At 38.1% G+C, this 26,880-nt stretch overlaps 1 protein-coding gene across 3 annotated transcripts in view; it reads right to left on the reverse strand.

Annotated features, from left to right (window-relative positions):
* The window catches only part of LOC136873719 (carnosine N-methyltransferase), a 163,840-nt gene that overhangs the window by 78,565 nt on the left and 58,395 nt on the right, over positions 1–26,880 (reverse strand). For all 3 annotated transcript variants that reach the window (XR_010860161.2, XM_067146863.2, XM_067146862.2), the window contains exons 5-6: positions 14,750–14,912; positions 4,523–4,631 (exon numbers count right to left, since the gene is read on the reverse strand). Coding sequence is in view for 2 of the 3 variants with exons in the window: in XM_067146863.2 (XP_067002964.1) it covers positions 4,523–4,631; positions 14,750–14,912 (272 nt within the window). In the remaining variant the exon portion in view is untranslated. The remainder of the gene's footprint in view (positions 1–4,522; positions 4,632–14,749; positions 14,913–26,880) is intronic.

The following is a 26,880-nucleotide window of genomic DNA, read 5'->3' on the forward strand; positions in this document are numbered from 1 at the left end:
CAGCTCATAGGAAATAGGCGTAGTGAACAAGCGATTGCGAGAAATAATGTCCTAATTTAGGTTTCTGTACAATCGCCTGCAGCAACAGTATGGCCATAAGAAGCTTTATTTCGTCCTTATTTGCTCAGACATGGTCTTGATCTCGATTCCTACCTTTCGTCTTTCTAAACTGGGTTTTATGTGCGATTTCCTGCTCGGCATCTTTTGTCTGTTCAGCTATGTTCTGGCATATCTCGTCATAAAAAAGTAATTAAAATATTTCGCTCAGTTTTGTTTTCCCTAAACACATTCTCTTTACATCACGATGGAAATTTGGATCAAAGCGGGAATTTCTTTGTCCATTTTCAGTATAAGCTGATGAAGAACTTGCAATGGTTGGATTGTAATCAGTATTTTGAAATGGAATCGAACATGTGTCGTCTCTTTTGCGACTGCTGAACAGTTGCATCAGCTACGAGCCTGCAGAACTTATTCCAGGTAATTTCCTGTCACTTATGAACTCCCCTTCGGCAGAACTTATTTCACTAATACCACAATTCTCCCCACTGAATTCCAACATTTCGTTTATCATGACCCGTAAATCATCTTCCTCTAACAGTGGGAGCCGGTAATTCGTTATAGATATTTTAGCAGGAAAAAAGTAAGAAAAAGGATCGAATAGAACCCTGGCCTCAGCGGTTTGGACGGAAATCATAAAATATTACGGATGCGTACGATAATAAAATGTCGTGTAACTCACGATGAACACACACTCTAGTCATGGAGGAAGGGGATAATAAATCAGGTCACAGTTCTAAAATGTCATCAGAGATGTCTTTTCAGTGTCATAATCACTAGAAATCCCTTCAATATTATTACATCCAAGGGACGATTAGGCGGTGAGCTAAAGCTTCAGCGCGGAGCTATTAGGCCTTAGGTCATTCTTGCCTGGACGTCAGTTGCGTTCTTTATGTTGCAACTCATGGATGACACAGATATTGGGAGAACATAGTTGAAAAAATTCACATCGGAGGGCAGACTCATCCGGAATACGCTGCTGAAAAGAAAATAAACCTCTGCAGGCAGGCAACTGAGAAAAATGGTGTTTGATAGCAATTTTCTGTCATCCACAGTAACCACAAGCATTACAGTACACTGGTACTTCTCAGCTCCTGACATTATTGGCATACACGAAGGCCTCTTAACTTTAATTTCTGTATTGTTGGGTATTCAATATGCAGGAGGCTGATACCAATTTTTTTGGTTCATATGAACCACATGCCGATGGCAGGCCAGCATTTTGTCGGTATAATCCATGGATAGCTTCTGGCATAAAGGCGATCTTTGGAGAGGCTGGCCACCACATGGCATGCAACTTGGTCCTGCACCTGCCTTTGGTAAAGTTCAGTTCCACTTTAGTAGCATGGTCCCTGCTCGCTTTGAATTTCCTGTGAGGAATAGCCACAACATGTGCAATTTCCAGCATACAAATTTGTAACATTTTATAATGCACAGCACTCCCACTGTTCTATTAAGCAGTTCTTTTTCCAAATCTAGTTATTCTCCAACATTCATATGGGTAACATTTATGCCAACAGCAATGCAATGTGATGTGATTGGTTTCATGTCCCTCCATGTGAATGAGAAGAGATATACCGAATCCTTTACTGTGAAAGATTAGAAACGAGAAAACGGCTTGCTCGGGAATGCAGCAAAAAACACTCCAGCGAGATATACTGCAAGAACAACAATACAGGGATGATTTGTTACGAAGGAAGCTATACTTTCCAGTGTCGACTCAGTGAAATGTAACTTAAAAGCTCTTCAGTCTGTCAAACACACAGGTTAAATATAAATATTGTACTACAACATACCTGTACAAAAATCATTAAACAAGGGATAAAAATACAAAAAATAAATACGTAAGCCATTCACACAGACATAAATTACATGATCATTAAGATGCTCATTAAGAAACCCTTACATAGTTTACATAAAGAATTGAAATATGAGAAATAATAATAACCATCATCATCATCATAATCATCTACTGAAGGCAATGCCTTGTCACTGTCGCCACATCCGACGATCTTCTGTTAGCCTCTTCATGTTGCTGTATGAACCACATGCCAGTTCACTGACGGAGTTCTTGATGTATGACATCCTTGGTCGTTCCCTGGGTCTCCTTCCCAGTACTTTACCTTCAATGATGGTTTGGAGAAGAGAGTCATGTCTCAGTACATGTCCAAGGAACTTTGCTTTCCTTTTCTTTATTGTATTTAATAAACACCAATCCTCTTTTACGTTCTTTAAAACAATGTCATTTGTTTTTTATCCATCCAACTTTTTTTTTTGTATTTCTTCTCCAAAACCACATTTCTGCACCCTGAAGTTTTGTTTCTTCCTGTTTCCGTAATGTCCAGGTTTTGCACCCATACAGTTGAACACTCCAAACAAAGGTCTTGAGAAATTATTTTCTGGTCTCCAAACCGAGATGATTGTTTAGCAATAAGTTTTTCTTATTTTGGAAGGCTTGTTTTGCTACCTGTTCTTTTCTTGATTTCTGAAAGGGATCTGTTATCGGAGGTAATTACACTACCCAGATAGGAGAATTCTGTGACTTGTTCTATCAATCAGTGTGTTATTTAATTGTAATTACCTGTAGGCTTCTTTTTGTTTACTATCATAATTTTTTTCTTTATATTTATTTTTAGCTTAAATTTTTCTATGGATCTGTTGAACCACAAGTAACATTCAACAAATCGATAGTAATAATAGGAAAAAATAAAAAATAAACGTGTCAAGGAGAGGGGCGTGACGTGGCAGGGGAAGGGAAGGGAAGGGATGTGACGTAGCGAAAGTAAGTCAACGGGCAACAGCTTAGACCCACGTCGAAGACAGAGCAATGGTTATCCAAACACCTCACAGTTAATGCTGGAGTGGAGACAAAGCAAGACATTAACCCTTCAAGCGTGACATTGTAAAACTGCATGCTGCACCCACAGCGTGCTTTATTTCTAGCCTACTCCCAATGCTGAGCACGATGTCTAATGAAATACGCCATAATTTTCAAACAGGCGGACGAAAAATTATCAAAGAAGTATACAATAACAATAATATATTACATTATAATATAAACATATACTAACCTGGTTATCCCTGGACAGCTGGACATCAATACTGACACTTCGTGTGATAGATTTCAAAGCAAGGGTCCGCACAAAGGCTTGGTTGTCCTGGGCAATTTTTGCAGTGGTACTTGGTGTCCTTTCTCTGTCCCTTCTTTGTGCACACTACACATTTCTTCCTCCCAATGGATTTGTATGTAGTTCCATGGTTTTCAGCCAGAAAATGTCCAGTTTGACAGCCGGGTTTTTGTCAGTAATTAGAGGCGTAACCGATGTTGCTGCAAGTATTTATCAGCGTACACATTGGTTTCACGAACGATTAGATCTATCAAAACATCATCTACAAACATTTCGTGAAAGCCAAGTGGTGTCCCTTCAGCTGGGTCCATTTTATTTTCACACGCACAGTCACAATCGAAAGGTATTGGCGGGTTTGTGATATCACAGTCACCCCATGTGTTCGCATTTCTCGGCGTATTATCACAAATCACATCGTCAGTATCACTATCTTCGCTTGACGTTATCGCGAAAAAAATGTAGCAGGCGTTTGAAATGTCACGGCGCACCATTGCGCCACACACACTAGGGGGGTTAAGATAAGTTCTAGAATTTAAGTTCCTAAATATTAAACAGAGATGAACATAAATATTATTTCTAATCGTATGAGTGTGACTTGATAGAATCTGACGATGTTCTTTTAAGAACGAAACATATCATTCTTTGTTTAATAGTGTGTATTTTTATCCCTTGTTTAATAATGCTTTTATTTACAGTTATGTTGTAGTATAATATTTATACTTAACCTGTGTGTTCGACAGACTGAAGAGTTTTTAAGTTACAACACAGGGGTAATGCAAGTAACTGCTAAGCTGAGCCATCACATAGCATGCAGCTTGGTCCTGCATCTGCCTTCGGTAAAGTTCAGCTACACTATAATAGCTTGGTGCACTGTCGTCTGGCAACACTTAAGATCACCCATCACAAGGGCATTTTGTTCGTTCTGTATCAGAGTTTAAAAAAAATCACAATCTTACCTGTAAGTTTGTTGATCTACAATGTTTATATGGCAGGAAATTCAAAATTCTGTTAATGTAAAATCAGGGACTGGACTGAATTGTTAACATAGGGAAATTGAGGGACCAAGAAAAAAATGCAATAGCACGAAAACTGAAATTCTGAGAACATAAAAGCAAGGTTATACTGTACTTGAAATTCATTAGTTCTTTTTTAAAGCAAGCTTATGAATTCTGATATTGTGATCAGAGCCATGGGACACCCCCCTACCACTTTTACATGGAATCCAAACCACAGGGACTTGAGTCTTCATTTTAAAAATCCCACATGCTTTGGTCGGATACTCATAAAATATTTAGGCATAAGATAATATACACTAACCACATTGTTTGCTTACCCACCTGGTTTTAAAATATTATATATAGTCTCAATGAAGGCAACTACATTATTGGCACAATCAATGAAGAAGCACGTAGCTACACAGTCCCATTCTTCCTTCTCGGTGTATACCTGGAAGAAAAAAGAAAAGAAAAAAAGAGAGAGAAGTCTTTCAATATTATCCTTGATTCCCATTCCAGGGTACACTGTCGCACAGCTTCAAAATAAAGAGAGGCGTCCAACAAGGGAGGGCCTGTTTAATCTGGTTCTGGATGAAGTGGTGAAACAGAAGAGACAGTTTAACAAAACCATACAAAAGGAAGAGGAAGCAAAGATAACACTGGCAAACCTAGCTGCGGTGGTGGCGAAGGTTGGTCTGAAGACCACATACAACATGACCAAGATACCAAATGCCACGGCCGACTGGAAGATAGAAGGCCAAATGGAAGAGAGGGTCGATAGCTTCTGTTACCTGGGTAATAACATGTAAGGTATAGAACAAAATGAGCACAGCAGACGGAGAACAACTACTGCACATGCAACAATACGTGGCAAGACAACTTACGGCTAAGATTCTGATCAGAGATGTGAGAAATTTGTTAGCAAACAAAATGGAAAATTATTTATATGACTCTGGAGTTAAAATTACACCATGACACCCTCAAGTTAACGCAGCAGTAGAAAGACAAATCCCGGCATTACAACTCAAAATAGCAAATGCTCTCTATCATGACCAGCGTTCTGAACTAAACAGCTAGAGTGAAATGGCAGTATAACGAACTCATGGGGGTATCTTAATTATCACGTTGAGTGCCAAGTGACGCCACTTGGTTACATGAGAGCACTCAATTTCTTGAACTTCACGTCCCCATATGGGGTCGTACGTTTGTTCGAAATCGAGAACTGGTGAACCCATTTGGATGCGCAGTAAGTGTGTGTTCTGAAACTGTATAAAGCCTCTTCCTACCCTCTGTTTGCCCTCTATTTAACTGAGTGCATAGTCCACCTTTCCAGTTTTGGCGCGACCCCATATGGGTACGTCAGGAGTCGTCGTTCATCTCTTGGGTTGTTTGGGTAAGTGTGCAGTGCTGTTAAGTTTTCTTTTGTGTGGGTTAGTTTGTCCATTCCTCTTCACAGGCAGCCCTACATAGGGAGTGGTGCCCCTGCCTTTGCGAGTCCCAGAGCACACTGACCGGGAGTGTAACATCTGGTACGGGTACAAACCCAGGGTTACAAGTGAAGATCTCAACAGCATCTACGGCAGAAAAGGTGTACTTTGGTACGGTGAAGGTGGAGGAAAAGGCAACCCTGAACTTGGAGATGAACACGAGTACAATTTAAAGAGACCCGGCAACCACCAGTATAAGTGGTCCCCCTCTACAAAAGGGCCAACAGCCTCCTAGGAGGGTGGATGAGGCGGGGGAGAAAAGGGCACCCTCTTATCCTTACGGTGAGAGATCACCCCTAAAGGAGGATGAATTTATGGGAAGTCAATGGCATAGGATGTGGAAGGCAAGAGGAAACCAGCACATTTAAGACTCTTGTAGTATCCCTAGTCCCACTGGACAAAATCCATGTATATAACTGTTCCTGAGAAGAAATTCAATTCCGGAGTAATACACCCACATTTGGATCTCCGGGTGGACGCTGTATCAGGAGAACCATACGATGTGAAGATTGAGCGGAATGGGAAGAAGACATCTGTACTGTTGAGGATTGGTACTTGGAATGTCAGAAAGATGAATGAGTAAGCTAAACTAGAGAATGTAAAGAAGGAAATGAAGAAATACAACATTAGTACCCTGGAATGGTGAAATCTCTGTTCGATAGCTAGTGATCTGTTACAGCTGTTGACTCGATAAATCTCTGCTGCGTTGCACAACGAAATAGCAGCTAACTTATCAAACTGTTAACTACTGGTTTGCTGATCAAGTTTCATACACACCTGATGCCACCCCTCGCATTGCTTTGTTTTTGTACATTACGTGTGTTCCCTAGACTGTCAGGTGCATGCGCACAAGTAACGCATCGCATTTGAGCTTTCCATGCAGCTCATATTATCTCCTCTCTTTGGCATACAGCGAGAAAATGGTATTCGACTATTTCTTGCAGGTGTGGGTGTCAGTTTCATAGTGTTCATAGTATTTCTAATGAAATATATACACCAGCAGCATGTCACGCACGATCCAGTTTGCACTGAACCTTATAAATATACCGTATCTATTCCCAGTTATTCCAAAATATGAACATTGCTTGACCACAGCATAATGATTAATATTGGGTAATTAACATAATGATATAATCTGTTAGTTCCTTGTAATGTAATATTGTTAATTAAAAACAATCCCACGATAAAAGTATATGCTCACTGCCAATGAAAGTAGGCCTGCAGTAGGCCTACTACGATAAATGTGTAATTATCTGTTACTGGTACCAGTGCTTTTATGGACACGAATGCAGTCACAGATACAAATATGATAAGACTTAGTAGTAATAAAAGGTATTGTAATTAATATTTGATCAACAGGGAACAATGGAAAATTATTTGTCACAGAACGCAAATTGTCGCCTATAACCTTAACCAAACGTATGACAGTATATTTGTTTAGCCTGAATCTGTCTTTGAATTCACTTTCACTACAGGACAAGCACAGCCAAGATGGTTGCCAACATCCGGAGCGGATAGGAACCAGAAGAAGAAGAATACTTCATTAGAACATTAGGACGATGATTGTATAATCATGGTTGTTCCAGAATGTTGACCATTTCTGCAATTTCTTTGTCGGAAGAAGATGAGAAAGCCATAGAAAATTTTAACAAACACAATATTAGCTGCCGACACTTAAGTACTACGCACGCGCCCACCAAGTTAACAAATAGATACCTCCTGCTCAGGGCCGTCCAAGTCAGCAGGCAATTTACTGAACCGATAGATGTATCTTACGTTCGTGCAACACCAGAACAGAAGCTGAACATTCGATACTACTGTGGGTTCGATATCTCACGTTCCAGAAACCGGGCATAATTGTGTACATGTATAGAAAATTAGAGAATTATAAAATAATGTAACAGAAAAATATTCCTCTCATAAAACAAGAACATTAGGACGATGATTGTATAATCATGGTTGTTCCAGAATGTTGACCATTTCTGCAATTTCTTTGTCGGAAGAAGATGAGAAAGCCATATGAGAAAGCGAACCATGTGACCTTGCCGCGGTGGGGAGGCTTGCGTGTCCCAATGATGCAGATAGCCGAGCCGCAGGTGCAACCATATCGGATGAGTATCTGTTGAGAGACCAGACTAACGAATGGTTCATCGAAAGGGGGGTAGCAGCCTTTCGGTAGTTGCAAGGGCGGCAGTCTAGATGATTGACTGATACGGCCTTGTAATAATACTCAACATGGCTTAGCTGTGTTGATACTGCTACACGGCTGAAAGCAACGGGAAACTACAGCCGTAACCACCTCCCGAGGACATGCAGCTCTCTCTGTATGAATGATGTACTGATGATGGCTTCCTCCCGGGTAAAATATTCCGGAGGTAAACTAGTCCCCCATTCGGATCTCCGGGTGGGGACTACACGAGAGGGGGCGATCATCAGGAAGATGGATACTGTATTCTGCGAGTCGGAGCGTGGAATATTAGAAGTTTGAATCGTTGTGGTAGGTTAGAGAATCTGAAAAGGGAGATGGATAGGCTAAAGTTAGATGTAGTTGGTATAAGTGAAGTACGTTGGCAGGAAGAACAGGATTTTTGGTCAGGCGACTACCGAATTATCAACACGAAATCAAACCGGGGTAATGCAGGAGTTGGTTTAATAATGAATAAGAAAATAGGGCAGCGGATAAGCTACTACGACCAGCATAGTGAAAGAATTATTGTCGTCAAGATAGACACCAAACCAATGCCCACCACAATAGTGCAGGTCTATATGCCTACTAGTTCAGCGGATGATGAAGAAATTGAAAGAATATATGAGGAGATAGAAGATTTAATACAATATGTCAAAGGTGATGAGAATCTAATTGTGATGGGAGACTGGAACGCAGTGGTAGGCCAAGGAAGAGAAGGTAGCACAGTAGGAGAATTTGGATTGGGACAAAGGAACGAAAGAGGAAGTCGGCTGGTTGAATTCTGCACTGACCATAATTTAGTCCTCGCCAATACTTGGTTCAAACACCACAAACGACGGCTGTATACGTGGACGAGACCTGGAGACACTGGAAGGTATCAAATAGACTTCATTATGATTAGGCAGAGATTCAGAAACCAGGTGTTGGATTGCAAAACTTTCCCAGGAGCAGACGTGGACTCTGACCACAACTTGTTGGTCATGAAATGCCATCTGAAGTTGAAGAAATTGAAGAAAGGAAAGAATGCAAAAAGATGGGATCTAGACAAGTTGAAAGACAAGAGGGTGATGGATTGTTTCAAGGAACATGTTGCACAAGGACTAAATGAAAAGGCCGAAGGAAACACAGTAGAGGAAGAGTGGAGAGTCATGAAAAATGAAGTCAGTAGGGCTGCTGAAGAAATGTTAGGAAGGAAGAAAAGATCAACTAAGAATCAGTGGATAACTCAGGAGATACTAGACCTGATTGATGAACGACGAAAATACAAGAATGCTAGAAATGAAGAGGGCAGAAAAGAATACAGGCGATTAAAGAATGAAGTGGATAGAAAGTGCAAGGTAGCTAAGGAAGAATGGCTGAAGGAGAAGTGCAAGGATGTCGAAGGCTGTATGGTCCTGGGAAAGGTAGATGCTGCATACAGGAAAATCAAGGAAACCTTTGGAGAAAGGAAATCTAGGTGTATGAATATTAAGAGCTCAGATGGAAAGCCACTTCTAGGGAAAGAAGACAAAGCAGAAAGATGGCAGGAGCATATCCAACAGTTGTATCAAGGTAACGATGTAGATAATTTGGTTCTGGAACATGAAGAGGCTGTTGATGCTGATGAAATGGGAGACCCAATTTTGAGGTCAGAGTTTGACAGAGCTGTGAGTGACCTAAATAGGAACAAGGCACCTGGAATTGATGATATTCCCTCTGAATTACTGACTGCCTTAGGAGAAACCAGCATGGTAAGCTTATTTCATTTAGTGTGCAAGATGTATGAGACAGGAGAAGTCCCATCCGATTTTCGGCAGAATGTTGTTATACCTATTCCCAAGAATGCCGGTGCTGACAGGTGTGAAAACTACCGCACTATTAGTTTAGTATCTCATGCCTGCAAAATTTTAACACGTATTATTTACAGAAGAATGGAAAAACAAGTTGAAGCTGAGTTGGGGAAGATCAATTTGGCTTCAGAAGAAATGTAGGAACACGTGAAGCAATCCTGACTTTACGTCTGATCTTAGAGGATCGAATCAAGAAGGACAAGCCCACGTACATGGCATTCGTAGATCTAGAAAAGGCATTCGATAATGTTGATTGGACCAGGCTATTTATGATTCTGAAGATGATAGGGATCAGATACCGAGAACGAAGAATTATCTACAACCTGTATAAAAATCAGTCTGCAGTGATAAGAATCGAGGGCTTTGAAAAAGAAGCAGCAATCCAAAAAGGAGTGAGGCAAGGCTGCAGTTTGTCCCCTCTCCTTTTCAATGTTTACATAGAACAGGCAGTAAAGGAAATCAAAGAGAAATTTGGAAAGGGAATCACAGTCCAAGGAGAGGAAATCAAAACCTTGAGATTTGCCGATGATATTGTTATTTTATCTGAGACTGCAGAAGATCTCGAGAAGTTGCTGAATGGTATGGATGAAGTCTTAGGTAAGGAGTACAAGATGAAAATAAATAAGTCCAAAACAAAAGTAATGGAGTGCAGTCGAACGAAGGCAGGTGATGTAGGAAATATTAGATTAGGAAACGAAGTCTTAAACGAAGTAGATGAATATTGTTACTTGGGTAGTAAAATAAGCAACGATGGCAGAAGTAAGGAGGACATAAAATGCAGACTAGCACAAGCAAGGAAGAGCTTTCTTAAGAAAAGAAATTTGCTCACTTCAAACATTGATATCGGAATTAGAAAGACGTTTTTGAAGACTTTTGTGTGGAGCATGGCATTGTATGGAAGTGAAACATGGACGATAACTAGCTCAGAAAGAAAGAGAATAGAAGCTTTTGAAATGTGGTGTTACAGAAGAATGCTGAAGGTGAGATGGATAGATCGAATCACGAATGAAGGGATACTGAATCGAATTGGTGAGAGGAGATCGATTTGGCTACATTTGACGAGAAGAAGAGATAGAATGATAGGACACATCTTAAGACACCCAAGACTTGTTCAGTTGGTTTTTGAAGGAAGTGTAGGTGGCAAGAATGGTAGGGGTAGACCAAGGTATGAATATGACAAACAGATTAGAGCAGATGTAGGATGCAATAGTTACGTAGAAATGAAAAGGTTAGCACAGGATAGGGTGGCATGGAGGGCTGCATCAAGCCAGTCTATGGACTGATGACTCAACAACAACAACAACAACAACAAAACAAGATGAATTTCAATTACATTTTAAGAAAATAAAGTTAAATATAAGCAAAAGGGCTAAATTTTAATTCATTACCGGTATACCAAAAGTTTGAAATTTGTTCAAATGAAATGCCTTAACACACATTAAATAGGGAAAAAGGAAGGCCTACAAGTAATTTCATAATTTTGAACACTTCATTATACTGGTTACAGCAACATTTTACTGTATTTCTAATGTACAGAAATTAACTTCATAAAACAACCAGAGCCAGACCACCAGAAATATTATTTGGACAGACTCTGTCTAACAAGATGCCAAGTCTACAAGGAAGTTTCTCGTCATTTAATACAATGGAACCTCGATTCTCCTTTTTTGGGGAACAACAGGTAAAAAACATACAATACGGGAAAAGTAAAAATCTGGGAACAAATTAAAACCGTCAACAATTTGGCTAAATATCGCAATAATCACATATGTATAGTTATAATCTTACAAACAATCCTCAAAACAAAACAAACTACAGCCCTAATGGGCCTTGGCCTATGAAGCGGCCGCTTCTCAGCCCAAAGGTCTGCAGATTACAGGGTGATAGATGGATGGTCAGTATGACGAATCCTCTCCACAGTTATTCCTGGCTCTCTAGACCAGGGTCGCCATATCACCGTTAGTTAGTTCCTCAATTAATGGTAATCACATAGGCTAAGTGGACCTATAGCCTGCACCTCACATCAAGGTAAAAATACCTTATGTGGCTGGGGATCAAACCTAGGACTTATGGGTGAGAGTCAGGCAAGCTAGACCGTGTGGCCGGCTTCAAACATTAAAAATTAAAAATCTCGATACTTTACATTCAGTTTTACTGGGGAAAGTGAGTCAGTTTCCCGTGAAAACTTCTTTCATGCCACCAAATATGACCAGCCAAGCTCATCGAAAAATCTAATAAATAACACCAAGTCAAACAACAATCAATCACAAGTAGTTTTTAATTCTCTAATCTAATAAAATAAAGCACACCAGATACAAAATCACCCAATGTGATGGTGAAATCCCTTCTTTTTTTTTAATCTTCCATTGTAATTTCGTCACTGCTATACTGTTTGTAGGAAGTTTCTGAAAATCTTGTACTATGTAAATTAGGTCTACAATAACTTTTAAAGGTTTTGTTGAACTCGAGAATATGGCCTTGAACGTAAGTATCGATTCTCAAAGGTTCTCCAATGCATTATATATTCACAAGCAGATTGGAAAGAGAGGGAGGGGGGAAATAATCATCACTCCAGAAATTTTGGTTTATTCGTGACCCAGAGCTCATGAAAGTGTGCTCGCTGCACACGCCAGTGCGAGTGGGGAAATTATACAAACTTTTTCAATGTTAGGCTGCGCAAATAAAATGACTGCTGTTTTCATAAGGACATTTTAACACAAAAACATACTAGATTTGTGTTAGGAAGGAGCTATTTTAATTTCTGTCTGAAAGCCCAGTGACTATATATAGTGCCCTGCAGGAAGTGCCGAAAACCTGTTCAGCAATAAAATCAGAAAAGTAAAAAATAAACATTCAACCCTGGGCATACTGCAGATGTTTTACAAGTACGAACATTTGACGAAACTCATTCCGTTTTCAAGTAGAGCTGTCAAAATTCACTTAATCTCCTTCCACTGTTGTGGCCACTCTGCTTTATGATCTCCAAGGATTCCCTAAATAATACCAGCTAAATGCGATGCTAAGATGGTCCCTTATGCAAGTTCATCGCCGGTCGCTTTCCCAGTGCAGGACTTGCTCTAATTATCGCAATGATGGGGCGTTAATGTCAAGACCCACAGGTATGTCGTAGCCATCCTTTTGTGAGATACAGTTTACTGACAAACGCTTGATCGAGGATTTATCATTGATGGAACTAAAATTTCTGGATGGTTCATCCGGGTAATCATTTCTTTGAGGAACGAATAATGCAGGATTTTTACAACATGACTTCATTAGGATGTTAACGAGACCTTATAATTTGAACGAATAATCCAGAAAAACGTAGTTTCTGGGAACGCATAATCGAGGTTCCACTGTACTCCAAACAATATTACTGAATGAGATACAAGGTACAAAATGAAAAAAATCAAGTATGTTGACTATTGCAAAAGGATAGTACTCTTTAAGGGAGAAGAGATAAATTTTCTACATATCTTGGAAGATTATCCTTAACAATTCAAAAGAAACTAGGGAATACAGTCGTTGTATAGACTTCAGATGGAAAGGAAATTCAGAGAAACTTACTTTCTTCGAGCATCTCAAAAGAATTCAGCAACAAGGACAACAGTGAAGATGAAATGAACAGAATTACAAGTTCTTCTTCTATTTAATCCTTGGTAAGCAGAAAGCAGGAGCAGAGAAAAATCATCCTGCAATATTAAGTATCTACCACAGCTGCTGGATTTCAAATTAGGCTTACCTGCTGTAGGAAAAAGCTATCATATTTGAAAGATTACGTTACCAAGTAGTCTTCACGAAGTTATCTACTGTATGTTTTGGAAATCATATGTGTTTTGCTTTGGGACTGTACAAGTTGAATAAGAAAGTACCGAGTTGAAATAAATGTGCGACATTGAAATTTCGTTTCGTTACTGAATTACATATCACGAACCAGTACAACATTCATATCATATTTTATATTACCGTAGCAGTGCTTTTGTATAGAAAAAAATTCAAAGAATAATTACACAATAAACAGTATCATTATGCCATAGTTTCTTGCAAATAAGTTTTCTGAATCCGCAAAGAAAAGAATGTGGCCAGCTGATATCACCACCTTTGCATGGTACTGGAACACCATGAAGTTTGGACTCCAACCTAAAATTATTTTCTGTATGAATATCAGTTAAGCTACTATTCATCTATTCAAGTGCAATTTATGCTGTTACATACAAATGGCTAAAAATAGCAAGCTAGGAAGGAGAACTGGTATGTATACAAAGATAATCAAGACAGACTAGTGTGGTCAAGTGGTGCAACAAAAAGATACATGAAAACACAATAGGACATGGGCAAACTCCACATCTGTAAGCACCCCTATCAAATCAAGTAATTCCAGATCTATTTCTTCCCAGTCCCAATGAGCTCATTTCCACTGCTCAGTTTCATCACAAGAGTGGACATCAATGCTCTTCAATAAGGTAATTCATGAGAATACTTCTTTCCTGATATGGAAATAAGTATTGGAGAGGAACAAACAAGTGACAAATCAAATCATTTTAAGATGAAATAGTTGTAGAAGAATTGGGATTGATGAGGAGAGAGCTTATCTATCTGAAGATGTCACTGAATAAATATGTGAATATTGTCCTTGTCCCTTTGTATTTCCATGTCTATCCTCATCCTTTTCCGTTTTGCTATTGCTTTTACATCTTACTAAGACAGGTACTATGACTACAAAGAGACAGGATAAGGTTCAGCCTGAGCATCCAAACTTGCTTGGTAATGTCTCCCATTCTATTGTTCCCTCCTCCGTTGCTGACCTGCTGTTATGTTTATTTTATGAAGTGTTCCTACTCATGCTCATGTCTTGATATGGAGAGTGCAGAAAGGAACAAGTCAGATAAATATATGTTGCCAAAGACGACCATTACTATTCTGTCAAATGAAAGCTGTTTAGTAGAGAGGAAAATAAAAAGTTTCAGCATGGAGTAAAGCTACCAAAGTAATAGGATACATTATTTTAAAGTGGAGCATGAATAGCTACTTCAGGACAAGAAAACACATGCTCAAAAAAACTGTATACCTCCAAGAAATCCCCAGCTGCCATAGAGAAGTGTGTATTTGGGGGCAAGTCAGCAGGATTGATGTCTGGGAAGCTGATACCCTCAGTCTGGTGAGCAGCCTCCAGATTGTTCACGTACTGATGTACCCAAGGAAACACTGTGTGAAGATGTGTGCCACGGCATCTGGCATACAAACATATAAATAAAATATACATTCTCCACAGATGATGCATTAGCATCCACAGTCCTTTAAGAAACACAGTTCGTCTATTTCTGCAAGTTAAGCTAAACTTTATCATATAAAGACTAGATCATCAATAAATATAATGTAATTACCAAGAGCATAAAATGAAAATTTTAAACTAAGTAACAATGTTCATTAACATATACATTTTTATTAATTAAACCATCAAAATATGCAAACATCTATGCCCTTAAAACATGGGAAAAAGCATTAAAATCAGTAAATTCATTTATACTGGTAATAGCACAGATATACAGTAAAATTCAATATTAAACTGTACATAGATATTTCACTAATTCCTCAAATCATTTATTTTTATTAATTGAATACACTATTTACCAAATTTTCTGATACAAGCATTATTCTTACAAATAATGAACTTCATTCCGGTTCCATATTGACATACATACAAACATTATCATTATAGACTGTTATGCCTTTCAGCGTTCAGTCTGCAAGCCTCTGTGAATTTACTAAACATCGCCACAATCCTCGATTTGCAATTAGTATTGTGGCCTCATTTAGTTCTATACCTCTTATCTTTAAATCGTTAGAAACCGAGTCTAACCATTGTCGTCTTGGTCTACCTCTACTTCTCTTACCCTCCATAGCAGAGTCCATTATTCTCCTAGGTAACCTATCCTCCTCCATTCGCCTCACATGACCCCACCACCGAAGCCGGTTTATGCGTACAGCTTCATCCATCGAGTTCATTCCTAAATTTGCCTTTATCTCCTCATTCCGAGTACCCTCCTGCCATTGTTCCCACCTGTTTGTACCAGCAATCATTCTTGCTACTTTCATGTCTGTTACTTCTAACTTATGAATAAGATATCCTGAGTCCACCCAGCTTTCACTCCCGTAAAGCAAAGTTGGTCAGAAAACAGACCGATGTAAAGATACTTTCGTCTGGGAGCTCACTTCCTTCTTACAGAATACTGTTGATCGCAGCTGCGAGCTCACTGCATTAGCTTTACGACACCTTGATTCAATCTCACTTACTATATTACCATCTTGGAAGAACACACAACCTAAATACTTGTAATTATCGACCTGTTCTAGCTTTGTATCACCAATCTGACATTCAATTCTGTTGAATTTCTTACCTACTGACATCAATTTAGTCTTCGAGAGGCTAATTTTCATACCATACTCATTGCACCTATATTCTAGTTCCCAGATATTAGACTGTAGGCTTTCGGCACAATCTGCCATTAGGACCAAATCGTCAGCATAGGCCAGACTGCTTACTACATTTCCACCTAATTGAATCCCTCCCTGCCATTTTATACCTTTCGGCAGATGATCCATGTAAACTACGAACAGCAAAGGTGAAAGATTACAGCCTTGTCTAACCCCTGTAAGTGCCCTGAACCAAGAACTCATTCTACCATCAATTCTCACCGAAGCCCAATTGTCAACATAAATGCCTTCGATTGCTTTTAATAATCTGCCTTTAATTCCATAGTCCCCCAGTATGGCGAACATCTTTTCCCTCGGTACCCTGTCATAAGCTTTCTCTAGATCTACAAACATAAACACAACTGCCTATTCCTCTCGTAGCATTTTTCAATTACCTGGCGCATGCTGAAAATCTGATCCTGACAGCCTCTATGTGGTCTGAAACCACACTGGTTTTCATCCAGTTTCCTCTCAACGACTGATCGCACCCTCCCTTCCAAGATGCCTGTGAATACTTTGCCAGGTATACTAATCAATAAGATACCTCGATAGTTGTTGCATTCCTTCCTGTTCCCTTGCTTATAGATTGGTGCAATTACTGATTTTGCCCAATCTGAAGGTACCTTACCAACACTCCATGCTAATTTTACTACTCTATGAAGCCATTTCATCCCTGCCTTCCCACTATACTTCACCATTTCAGGTCTAATTTCATCTATTCCTGCTGCCTTATGACAATGGAGTTTATTTACCATCCTTTCCACTTCCTGAAGCATAATTTCACCAACATCATTTTCCTCCTCCCCATTTGCTTGGCTGTTCACAACACCACCAGGATGATTTCCGTTTACATTGAAAAGATGTTCAAAATATTCCCTCTACCTCTCCAGTGATTTCCTGGGATCTATTATGAGTTCACCTGAATTATTCAAAACACTGTTCATTTCCTTTTTCCCTCCCTTCCTAAGATTCTTTATTACTGTCCAGAAAGGTTTCCCTGCTGCTTGACCTAGCCTTTCCAAGTTGTTACCAAAATCTTCCCAGGACTTCTTTTTGGATTCAACAACTATTTGTTTCGCTCTGTTTCTTTCATCTACGTACAACTCCCTGTCTGCCTCGGCCCTTGTTTGGAGCCATTTTTGATAAGCCTTCTTTTTACGTTTACAGGCTGCTCTCACTTCATCATTCCACCAAGATGTTCGCCTTTTCCCATCTTTACACACAGTTGTTCCTAGGCATTCCCTTGCTGTTTCTACTACAGCATCCCTGTATGCCACCCATTCACTTTCTATATCCTGAACCTGCTTACTGTCTACTGTTCGAAACTTCTCACTAATCATATCCATGTACTTCCGTCTAATTTGCTCGCCCTGGAGATTTTCTGCCCTTATTCATTTGCAGACAGATTTCACTTTCTCTACCCTAGGCCTAGAGATACTTAGTTCACTACAGATCAGATAGTGGTCTGTATCATCGAAAAATCTGCGGAAAACTCGTACATTCCTAACAGATTTCCTGAATTCTAAGTCTGTCAAGATATAGTCTATTATGGATCTGGTACCCCTAGCCTCCCATGTGTAGCGGTGAATAGCCTTATGCTTGAAGAATGTATTCGTAACAGCTAAACCCATACTAGCACAGAAGTCCAGCAAACGCTTCCCATTCCCATTAGCTTCCATATCTTCCCCACATTTACCAATCACCCTTTCGTATCCTTCAGTTCTATTCCCAACTCTTGCATTGAAATTGCCCATTAGCACTATTCTATCCTTGCTGTTGACCCTGACCACGATGTCACATCTAAGATAAAATTCTAAAAGAATTTAACTGTATAAAGTCCGCCTGTTCAATACAAGGAAACACTGTGCAGATGTGTGCCACGGCATCTGGCATATCTAAAAAACTACATAGGACATGTATCGACTTACAACTACACCACTTAAATTTGTCCAAGTTCGAAGCTATGTACATTTTAAACACAAGATTTCCATTGCATTTGTTGATTTTATTTTATCTCAAGTTATTTATGCATTACTGTTTTTTGTATATGTCTTTCTTCTTTATGTTATTTTAGCTGATGACCTCTAGGCTAGGTCGAAACATGTCCTATGTAGCTTTTTAGACAGACCCTTTATTAAAAGGCAAACGTGTATTGAACAATTACATTCTTTTAGAATTTTATCTTAGATACAAGCATTATTCTTTCAACACAACACTACTGAACTAAATTTTAGTTATTAGTCTACAGAAATCATGTCCCAGCATACAGAACAAAAGTTACTAGAGCTTGCTTCAGGAAATAAGTGCTTAGCAACAATTTTATACAGTATATTCTTTGAATGTTTTGAAATCATTAAAATTACAGGTCTGAACTACTCAGAAGGTAGAACATGACAATGAAGAGTTATAATGATCAGAGGTCAGAGATTCAAATCTCAGTGTAGTTACTGAACATTCTCAATGTGCCTTTTAACTGGATTTTCCACATTCATTCCACACCAATACTAGTGTACGTTGACTTAATGTCCAATTCTGTTACAGGGCATATCTTGTTACTTCATTCCTAAAATAATGAGAATTACATTCACCATAATACGAAACCATACTAACGAAGCTACTGGAGGAATTATAAAAGTAAATGGGCTCTTTACTGTATTATCTGTAACTCCTACAACTGGAAAAACAATAAAACAAATAAATAAACAAAAAATTAATAAGGTCAGATAAATATTTTTACAGTAAAACCCTACTTAACCAAACCAAAGGGGGCAGAGACATTTCAGATAACATTTTTTTTATAAACCATGGGAACAATAGTTAGAACAAAAGGGACAAAATATTCTGCTCCTATGTGCGTGCAATGTTGTTTAAATAAAAAAGAGACTTTCTTTAAATATATGATCTGCATTTAGGGCTGTTGTCCAGGTGGCACATTGCCAATTAATTGTTTACCCTAACTTTTCTTAATGATTTTAAGAACTTGGAAATTAACATTTCCCTTGAAAAATTATCCCAATCCCTAATTCCTCTTCTTATAAATGAATATTTGCTCCAATTTGTCCTTTTGAATTCCAATGTTATCTTCATGAAAAAATTGCATTCGCAATAAATGATAACTTCTGAACTTCGCACTGAATCCAAGCCTACAGTAATTTTAATGTGAAATGAAATCATTTTTATGTGTAAAATTACTTAAATTTACTGGTTTAGTTGCAAAAATGTTTGCTGCAACAAAAGAAAATGCTTAGTAGGTTGCATGATTGCTCGCTAGTGATACTTCATCTCAGACTCTGGTATTGACTTTAAATATCTAAGATACGCATATCGATATAACAATCAATTTCTGTAGCAATACGAACTTTCGACTACCTATCAAGTATGACACAAAGTGGGTTGGCTGGAGGATTTGTAATGTCCAATAACGGACCAACTACACTGGTATTACCTATCAAGTATTCAGACAGTTGATGAACGATACATGTTTGTATACTTCCTTGGCGCATCATGGTGACTGGTGAATTTTCGAACACATGGACTTCACTAGACGGCAAATTTTGCGGCTTGCCACTTGAACAGTAATCATAGAGGTTCAAAGTTTTCTGCTAGAATGGGACATACTTCCGTAACTGGTGATGAAAAGGCAGAGCAGTAAGCTAATCATGGCTCTCATACAGACTACGCAACAGTATTTTACGAATGCTGTAACTGCCGCATTGGGTGGGAGAAGGACAATATTCAGAAACATATTACATTGGGAAAACATATTGCGAGGTAACAAGAATGTGCAACAGTTTCTGAACCCAAACAAACTTCTATTATTGAAAGACTAGAGGGTGCCACACGAAGGAAGCATGATAAGAACCACTTCATGAAAAGAACTGTTGAAGTATTTGCAAAAGCAACTATTCCCTTAGGAAAACTTGAAAATGAAACAAGAGTGTGGATTGCTGAATTTGCTAGTCAAAGGGAGCTGCCTAATGTAAGTACTCTCAGTGAGAAATATTTGCCCAGTAAGTACGGTATAAATAAATACATTTGCAATTTGATTAGCTCATATAACCTATACAAAGCAAAGCTAATCCATCTTCTATAAAGTCTAAGCTTACATACAATGCTCACATGACCTTTACAAGACATAGCTCCAACTATAAAACTGTGAAGTTAATCCAACTTCATAATTCCTATTTTACTATAGGAGAAGCTACTGTGATAATTCTGTCATTTAGCTTGTGTGGCTAATAGGTTTGAGCCCTGTTCTTGGTAGCCTCTAAATGGATTTCTATAGCTACCACAAATCATCTTATTTTCAGAACTTGCATCTGATCAAGAGAAATCAATGACTGAAGCTCTAGTTGGGAATAAAATAAACATTTTATGTGATGAAACCACAGACAGATAGGTGGCTGCGCTTACACTGAGAAAAAACTATTCATTGCTGGAGTGAAATACCTTGAGTTCGGAAAGGGTACAAACGGTTCCTATGCTGTTTTAGATAAATGTGTGATCACAGTGTGTAATATGATGCTGTGAAAGTATTTGTAAGTGACAGTGCTCCATATATGACTCTGTTATGGAACACCGAGGGCCATCATTGGAGATCAATAGCGGTAGGCACACAAACTCTGTCTTGTTGGTAATTGTTGGACAGTAGCTATGCCTGATTCAAATCAGGTTGTAACAATGGTTAATTCGGCCTTCCTACAGTAAACACAACTTTCTGAAGTAAAAAAAAAAAATTTAAAAAAATAAAAATAAAATGGGAACTCTTAGAAAGCACAACTTTTTCCATCGCTGATACTTACTTGATGGAACAGCTGGTTTGAAGTGAGCTATTTTCATGATGTTGCGAGATTTTTAAAGGTACCAGACGAGAGAGATGTTGTTAACAGTAGTGTTGCATTTCTGTGAAGCTTGACAGAAATGTAGATAGGATTTATTTTCAAATCATTATTGTGAAAGAGCAAGCTAGTGAACTAGTTGAACTTCTCACTCTGCTTGAGGGCTCCCAGTATCCGAACTCACATTTCCATTATCCCAAACTTAAAAGCTTATATACTAGTTTTGGTTAAGCATTATGAATTTCATTCTAATTGGTCCGTATTGAACTGAGATTACATATGATTTATTCAAAATTAGATTTCCCACCTATTCAATACAGTATTTTTTCAATGCAGATGTGTACATTACATTATAATATGGTACTAGTTTTGGCGTAGGGATGTGGCGACCCCATCGCCCAGTGGGAAACCACTGCAATCAGCTACCCGAGTATTGGCGGGAAAACCATAACATATGCGGAGTATGGAGGAAATGCCTACTCCCAGTCCTGAACAACTAGGATGAACTTGTAGCACTTCATTCATCACCAATTCATACTTCATTAATCACCTTTCCAGATCACATCTGGAATTGTAAAGCCTGACCTTGGTCAGAAATGTTTCGATCGAAAGATCAGACAATCAATGATGATGAGTCTTCTAATGAATAAATCCACCGGTGTGGACAAACAACAACAAGGATCTGCACAAAGACACCACTCGGAATCGGTGGGGTGTCAAGTAGAAGACCTAGGCGAATCGGAGCGCCTGGAAGCCCAACAGACAATCGACAGACAGCTGACAGACAGTGGACTAACCCAACAATGTAAGAAGAGACTTAAGTTCAACAAATCAGGAAAATTTTCATACTTTGCAACATTAAACATTAATTCACTAAGTAAGGTGGGCAAGTTGAAACATTTAACTGATGTGATGGACCAACATAGGATTTTAATAATGGCTTTACAAGAACTTAGGAACACAGACCAGGACCCAATTGAATCAGGAGGTTATCGTCTCTACAAAGGACCTCCAGGAGAAAGAGTAATGAAGAATGTCCCTCAATTTGGTGTAGGTTTTCTTGTTCATAGTAGCATAATAGACTCAATTGAAGAATTTTCTTCAAAATCTTCGAGGATGGCACTTCTAACAATTAAAGTAGGGAATAAAACTTATACTTTAATAAATGTCCATGCACCAACAAATGACAAAAACAATAAAGATAGAGAAGGAGTTGAAAACGTTTGGGAGGAACTTGATTACATATTAGCGAAGATCCCTGATGAGCATATAAAAATCTTACTTGGAGATTTCAATGCTAAAATAGGCAGAGAAAAGAAGTATCGCACAGTTGTAGGAAAATGGCCAGCTCATAAATTAACGAACAAAAATGGCCAAAGATTAATTGAACTTTGTGCAGATCATAGACTCGTTTTGGAAACCACCAGATTCATGAGGCGACCACATAAACTTATGACATGGAAATGCCCTAACGTAAAATTGGGAGAGTTTCAGATTGATCATGTTGCCATGGATAAAGATTATCATAAAGAAATTTATAATGTCAGAGTCCTCCGTGGGGTAGACATTGACTCGGATCATTATATCTCAAAAATAAAAATCAAGTTAACACCAAAAAGGAAACACAAACATAATCATCTCAAAGCAAGGAGAAATTATGATCCCAGTTACTTAATAAATAATAAAATATATTTAGAGAGATCCAAAACACCTTTAAATGACAAATTAGAGACAATGATCAACAAACTTAAAACCATAGCTGAAGAAATTGCCCCAATCAAAAGGAGAAAGAAACATGCGTGGTGGAACGAGGAATGTGACAAAGCAATTCAAGCAAGACACAAGGCATGGATAAATGATCAACAGAGGAAAACGGAAAAATCTCGAGAAGAACTAATTAATGCCAGAAGACAAACAGCTAAAGAAATTAGGACAATTAAAAGGAATTATCAAAAGGAAATGCTTAGCACTATAGAAGAAACATTCAATCAGCATAAAACAAGAGACTATTACAAAACATTCAAGCAATATCAATCTAAATTTACCCCTCCCACACTTATGTTAAGAAATAAAAATGGTAAAATGGCACACAATAATCAGGATAATGCTAACATTCTTGCAGAATACTTTAAAGAGTTACTTAATTGTGAGGATCCTGTGGAACATTTAGAATTTGATCCTAACCCAAAAAATAAAACTCCATTACAAAAGATTATACCACCAGTTTACAATGAAGTGAAAACGGCAATTAATGCACTTAAAAACTACAAAGCAGCAGGAGAGAATCAAATAGTAGCAGAAATATGGAAGAATGCTAATGATCAGACTATTCAAAACCTACATAAATACATCATTGATATTTGGAACACGGAGAAGCTTCCTGAGGAATGGAATACAGCGATAATCCACCCGCTGCACAAGAAAGGTGATCGCTCCGATCCAAATAATTATCGGGGGATATCCTTACTTGATATTACATACAAGATTTTATCCAAGATTATATACACAAGAATCCAAGAACAACTCGACCAAGAACTTGGAGAATATCAGGGAGGATTTCGACCAGGTAGAAGCTGTCCAGATCAAATCATTAGTTTAAAATGGATAATGAAGCACCAAAGAGTTCGAAGTAAGGGTCTGGTCATCACGTTTGTAGATTTTAAAAAAGCATACGACAGTATTCATCGTGACTCATTATTAAAAAGCCTTAAAGAATTTGGCTTACATCAAAAACTTGTTAACCTCATTAATATGACTTTTAAAAATACGAAGGCAAAAGTTAAATTTAGAGGTGAATTATCAGAATCATTCACTATAAGAACTGGACTTCGACAAGGAGACGGACTTTCACCATTGTTATTTAATTGTGCATTGGAGAAGGTTATGCGTGAATGGAACAAGAAATGCCAACCAACTATCAAGATCGGTAGAAATATTAAACTCAACTGCCTTGCTTTTGCGGACGATTTAGCATTACTTGCAAATACAATAGAAGAGGCTAAATTTCAAATTGAACAACTAGAAATTATAGCTAAAAAAATGGGATTACAAATTTCATTTGAAAAAACAGAAATGATGCCAACTTTTAAAGTTGATTTACCAGTTATTCAGCTGAACAGTAATAAAGAGATTAAAATTGTTCAGAAATTCAAATATCTTGGGGAAATAATAACATGGAACACAAATGAAAAAGAAGCAATAGAACACAGAACAACTAAATTTAAACAAGCACAAAGACTTACCTGGCCAACCTATAAAAAAAAATCTCTTTCGATAAACGCTAAGCTGAAACACTATAATTCCATAGTTAAACCAGAGGCAACCTATGCTAGTGAAACTTTATTCAAATTAAATGTAAAATCTACAACAGACAAATTACAGAAAACTGAGAGAAGAATTCTTAGAACAATTATTAATAAAAAACACCAAGTTGATGGACAGTGGAGATTGTTGCCTAACAACATTGTCTATCGTGAATGTGAATCAATAATATCTACAATGCGTAAAAGAAGAATTTCCTTTTTCTGTCACATATCAAGATTAGCAGACACCAGGATATTGAAACAACTATTCGATTACTTTTTGAAGAATAAAATCAATAATAATTGGTTCAAAGAAGTTCAGGACGATTTGGAAGAATTGGGTATAACTTGGTAACAAATCAAAGACAGAAAAGAGAAGAGGATTTTGAAGAACAAAAGCATAAGTCTCAAACTAAAAGCAGTTGAACGGAAACAATATACTATATCGGACACACAAAGGGCTTCCAGGTCGGAGAGGATGAAAAAGTTCTGGGAGAAGAAGAAGAAGAAATTAACTCAAATGTATTGATTTCAGTGCTCCAATGTGGGCGTAAAATATGTAAATAAATAAATAATGGTACTAGTTTCAACCCTACTTGGGTCATCATCAGCTGTGAATACTCATTTATACAATTAAGTCAAATTGTCCTAAAACAACATTTTAAATAAGACATTATATTAAAATAGGTGATATTACAATAACTAGCTAAAAATGAACTTGTAAATACAAATATGATAAAACAATATGATCTAATAGGCTGTTATGAGATGACTATATTTAAGATCAAGTACTAAAGTTGTGCCTCATATGGATTCTACAAGTATGAATGTTTTTACATAGTAATGAACAAATAGAGCACAATTGTAATAAAAGATCATAAAATGATATTACAGAATATACTTCAAGGAAATAGAGGTCTCGAAGTGAATCTTTCTCGTAAGTTCTATTAATGATAGACCTTAATTTATCACTGTTAAGTCATACGCTATTACAAAATGGTGGCGTATATACATCATAAGAGTGATTTAGACACTTTGGTGCTAAAAACTATAGTCTAATAGTGGATTTTCTCGTATATTCTATTGATAATATGGCCTTATTTTTGACACCATTAAGTTATGCACTGTTACAAATTGTTGGCATATATAAACCGTTGGAGTAAATGACTACAGTAGTCATGCACTAACAGCCTCGAACCACACACTGCCGCGCAAGGCCCATTTGTTCCTTATGAACTGAGACTCCAATCTTCTCACAAATACTCATTCAACCACAACGCGCAGTGCTTGAAATCTGTTCCTCACAACTCTACTGGAAGTCATTCAACTACGGTTCTACTGGCATCAAACGCATTATCAGCAAGGCCATATTTCTAATTAGAACTTAAATGAGAACTTTCAGCACCTAAAATGTCAAATTTACTCGAGAATCGAGATGTCAGTTCTTTCAAACGATTTTCTTTCCAATCTTGCATAGTCTCGGCGTCGACACTTCTGCTTTTCACACACACATTATTACTGCCGATACTGTGTCTAGCCTTAAATTTATGTAGCCATCCTGACGAAGCACTAAACTCTTCTACACCAAGTCTAATCGCTGGTTCACTTGCCTTTTCACAAAGCACTGGTCTGCTGATTGGAATGCCTTCTGCCCTATGTTGCCTGAACGACTGTCATAAACAATCTTCCAGGCTTTCATATTTTCCGCCATAAATGCAGGTCCGCTTACTTGTCGTAACCCCTAACACGCGCTTTCTTCAATTTCCGCAGCCTTAGCTCCAATCATATTTAAGGTAGACGGAGCAATTCCCAATTTCTTAGCAATTTCAATTCGTTTCATGTTACCACCTTCCTTCACTACTCCAAATATGTACGTTTTCAGCAATTGTAATGCTCATTCTCCTTTCACCCATGTTCACCCCTCACGAATCTCATGATGCTAATCACAATTCGGTCACACCTGAAGCATCAAACACCAAAGAGGATGCTCAAAAATAGCTTAAAGGTCGCTCATACTACCAAACGTGCGAAGAAGTATGGTATTGTCATTCCCATTCCTAAGAAAAATTCTCCTAGTTACAATCAGATTATTGCTCTATATCTGTTCTCCCACCCCTTTCGAAAGTACTAGAATGCTTGGCAAACGAATAAGTCCTTCCTTACTTGACCAACTACTCACTGCTTGATCCTTACCAATCTGGTTTCAAGCAAGGACACAGCACGACTGCCTTACTGAAAATAACTGACAATATCCAACACGCAATGAACACTTGACAAGTGACTGTACTGTATCTACTCAATTTTTCTAGTGCTTTTAATACTGTTGTTCCTCAACTGCTGCTTTCAAAGTTGTATTCATTAAATTTCAGCAAGACGGCAATAAACTTTTTCAGTTCATACTCCAAAAATTGCAGTCAGTGTGTCGCAGTAAATAATAACAGATCTGAGTGGCTTAACAAACCCCTTTGTGTCCCCCAAGGTTCTGTACTTGAACCATTACTGTTTGCAATTTACATACACAATGTTGCCAAATCAATTATACACTGCAAGTATCATCTTTATGCTGATGATCTGCAGATCTACGA

The sequence above is a fragment of the Anabrus simplex genome, chromosome 5 (genome assembly GCF_040414725.1).
Source record: "Anabrus simplex isolate iqAnaSimp1 chromosome 5, ASM4041472v1, whole genome shotgun sequence".
Taxonomy (NCBI): Eukaryota; Metazoa; Arthropoda; class Insecta; order Orthoptera; family Tettigoniidae; genus Anabrus; species Anabrus simplex.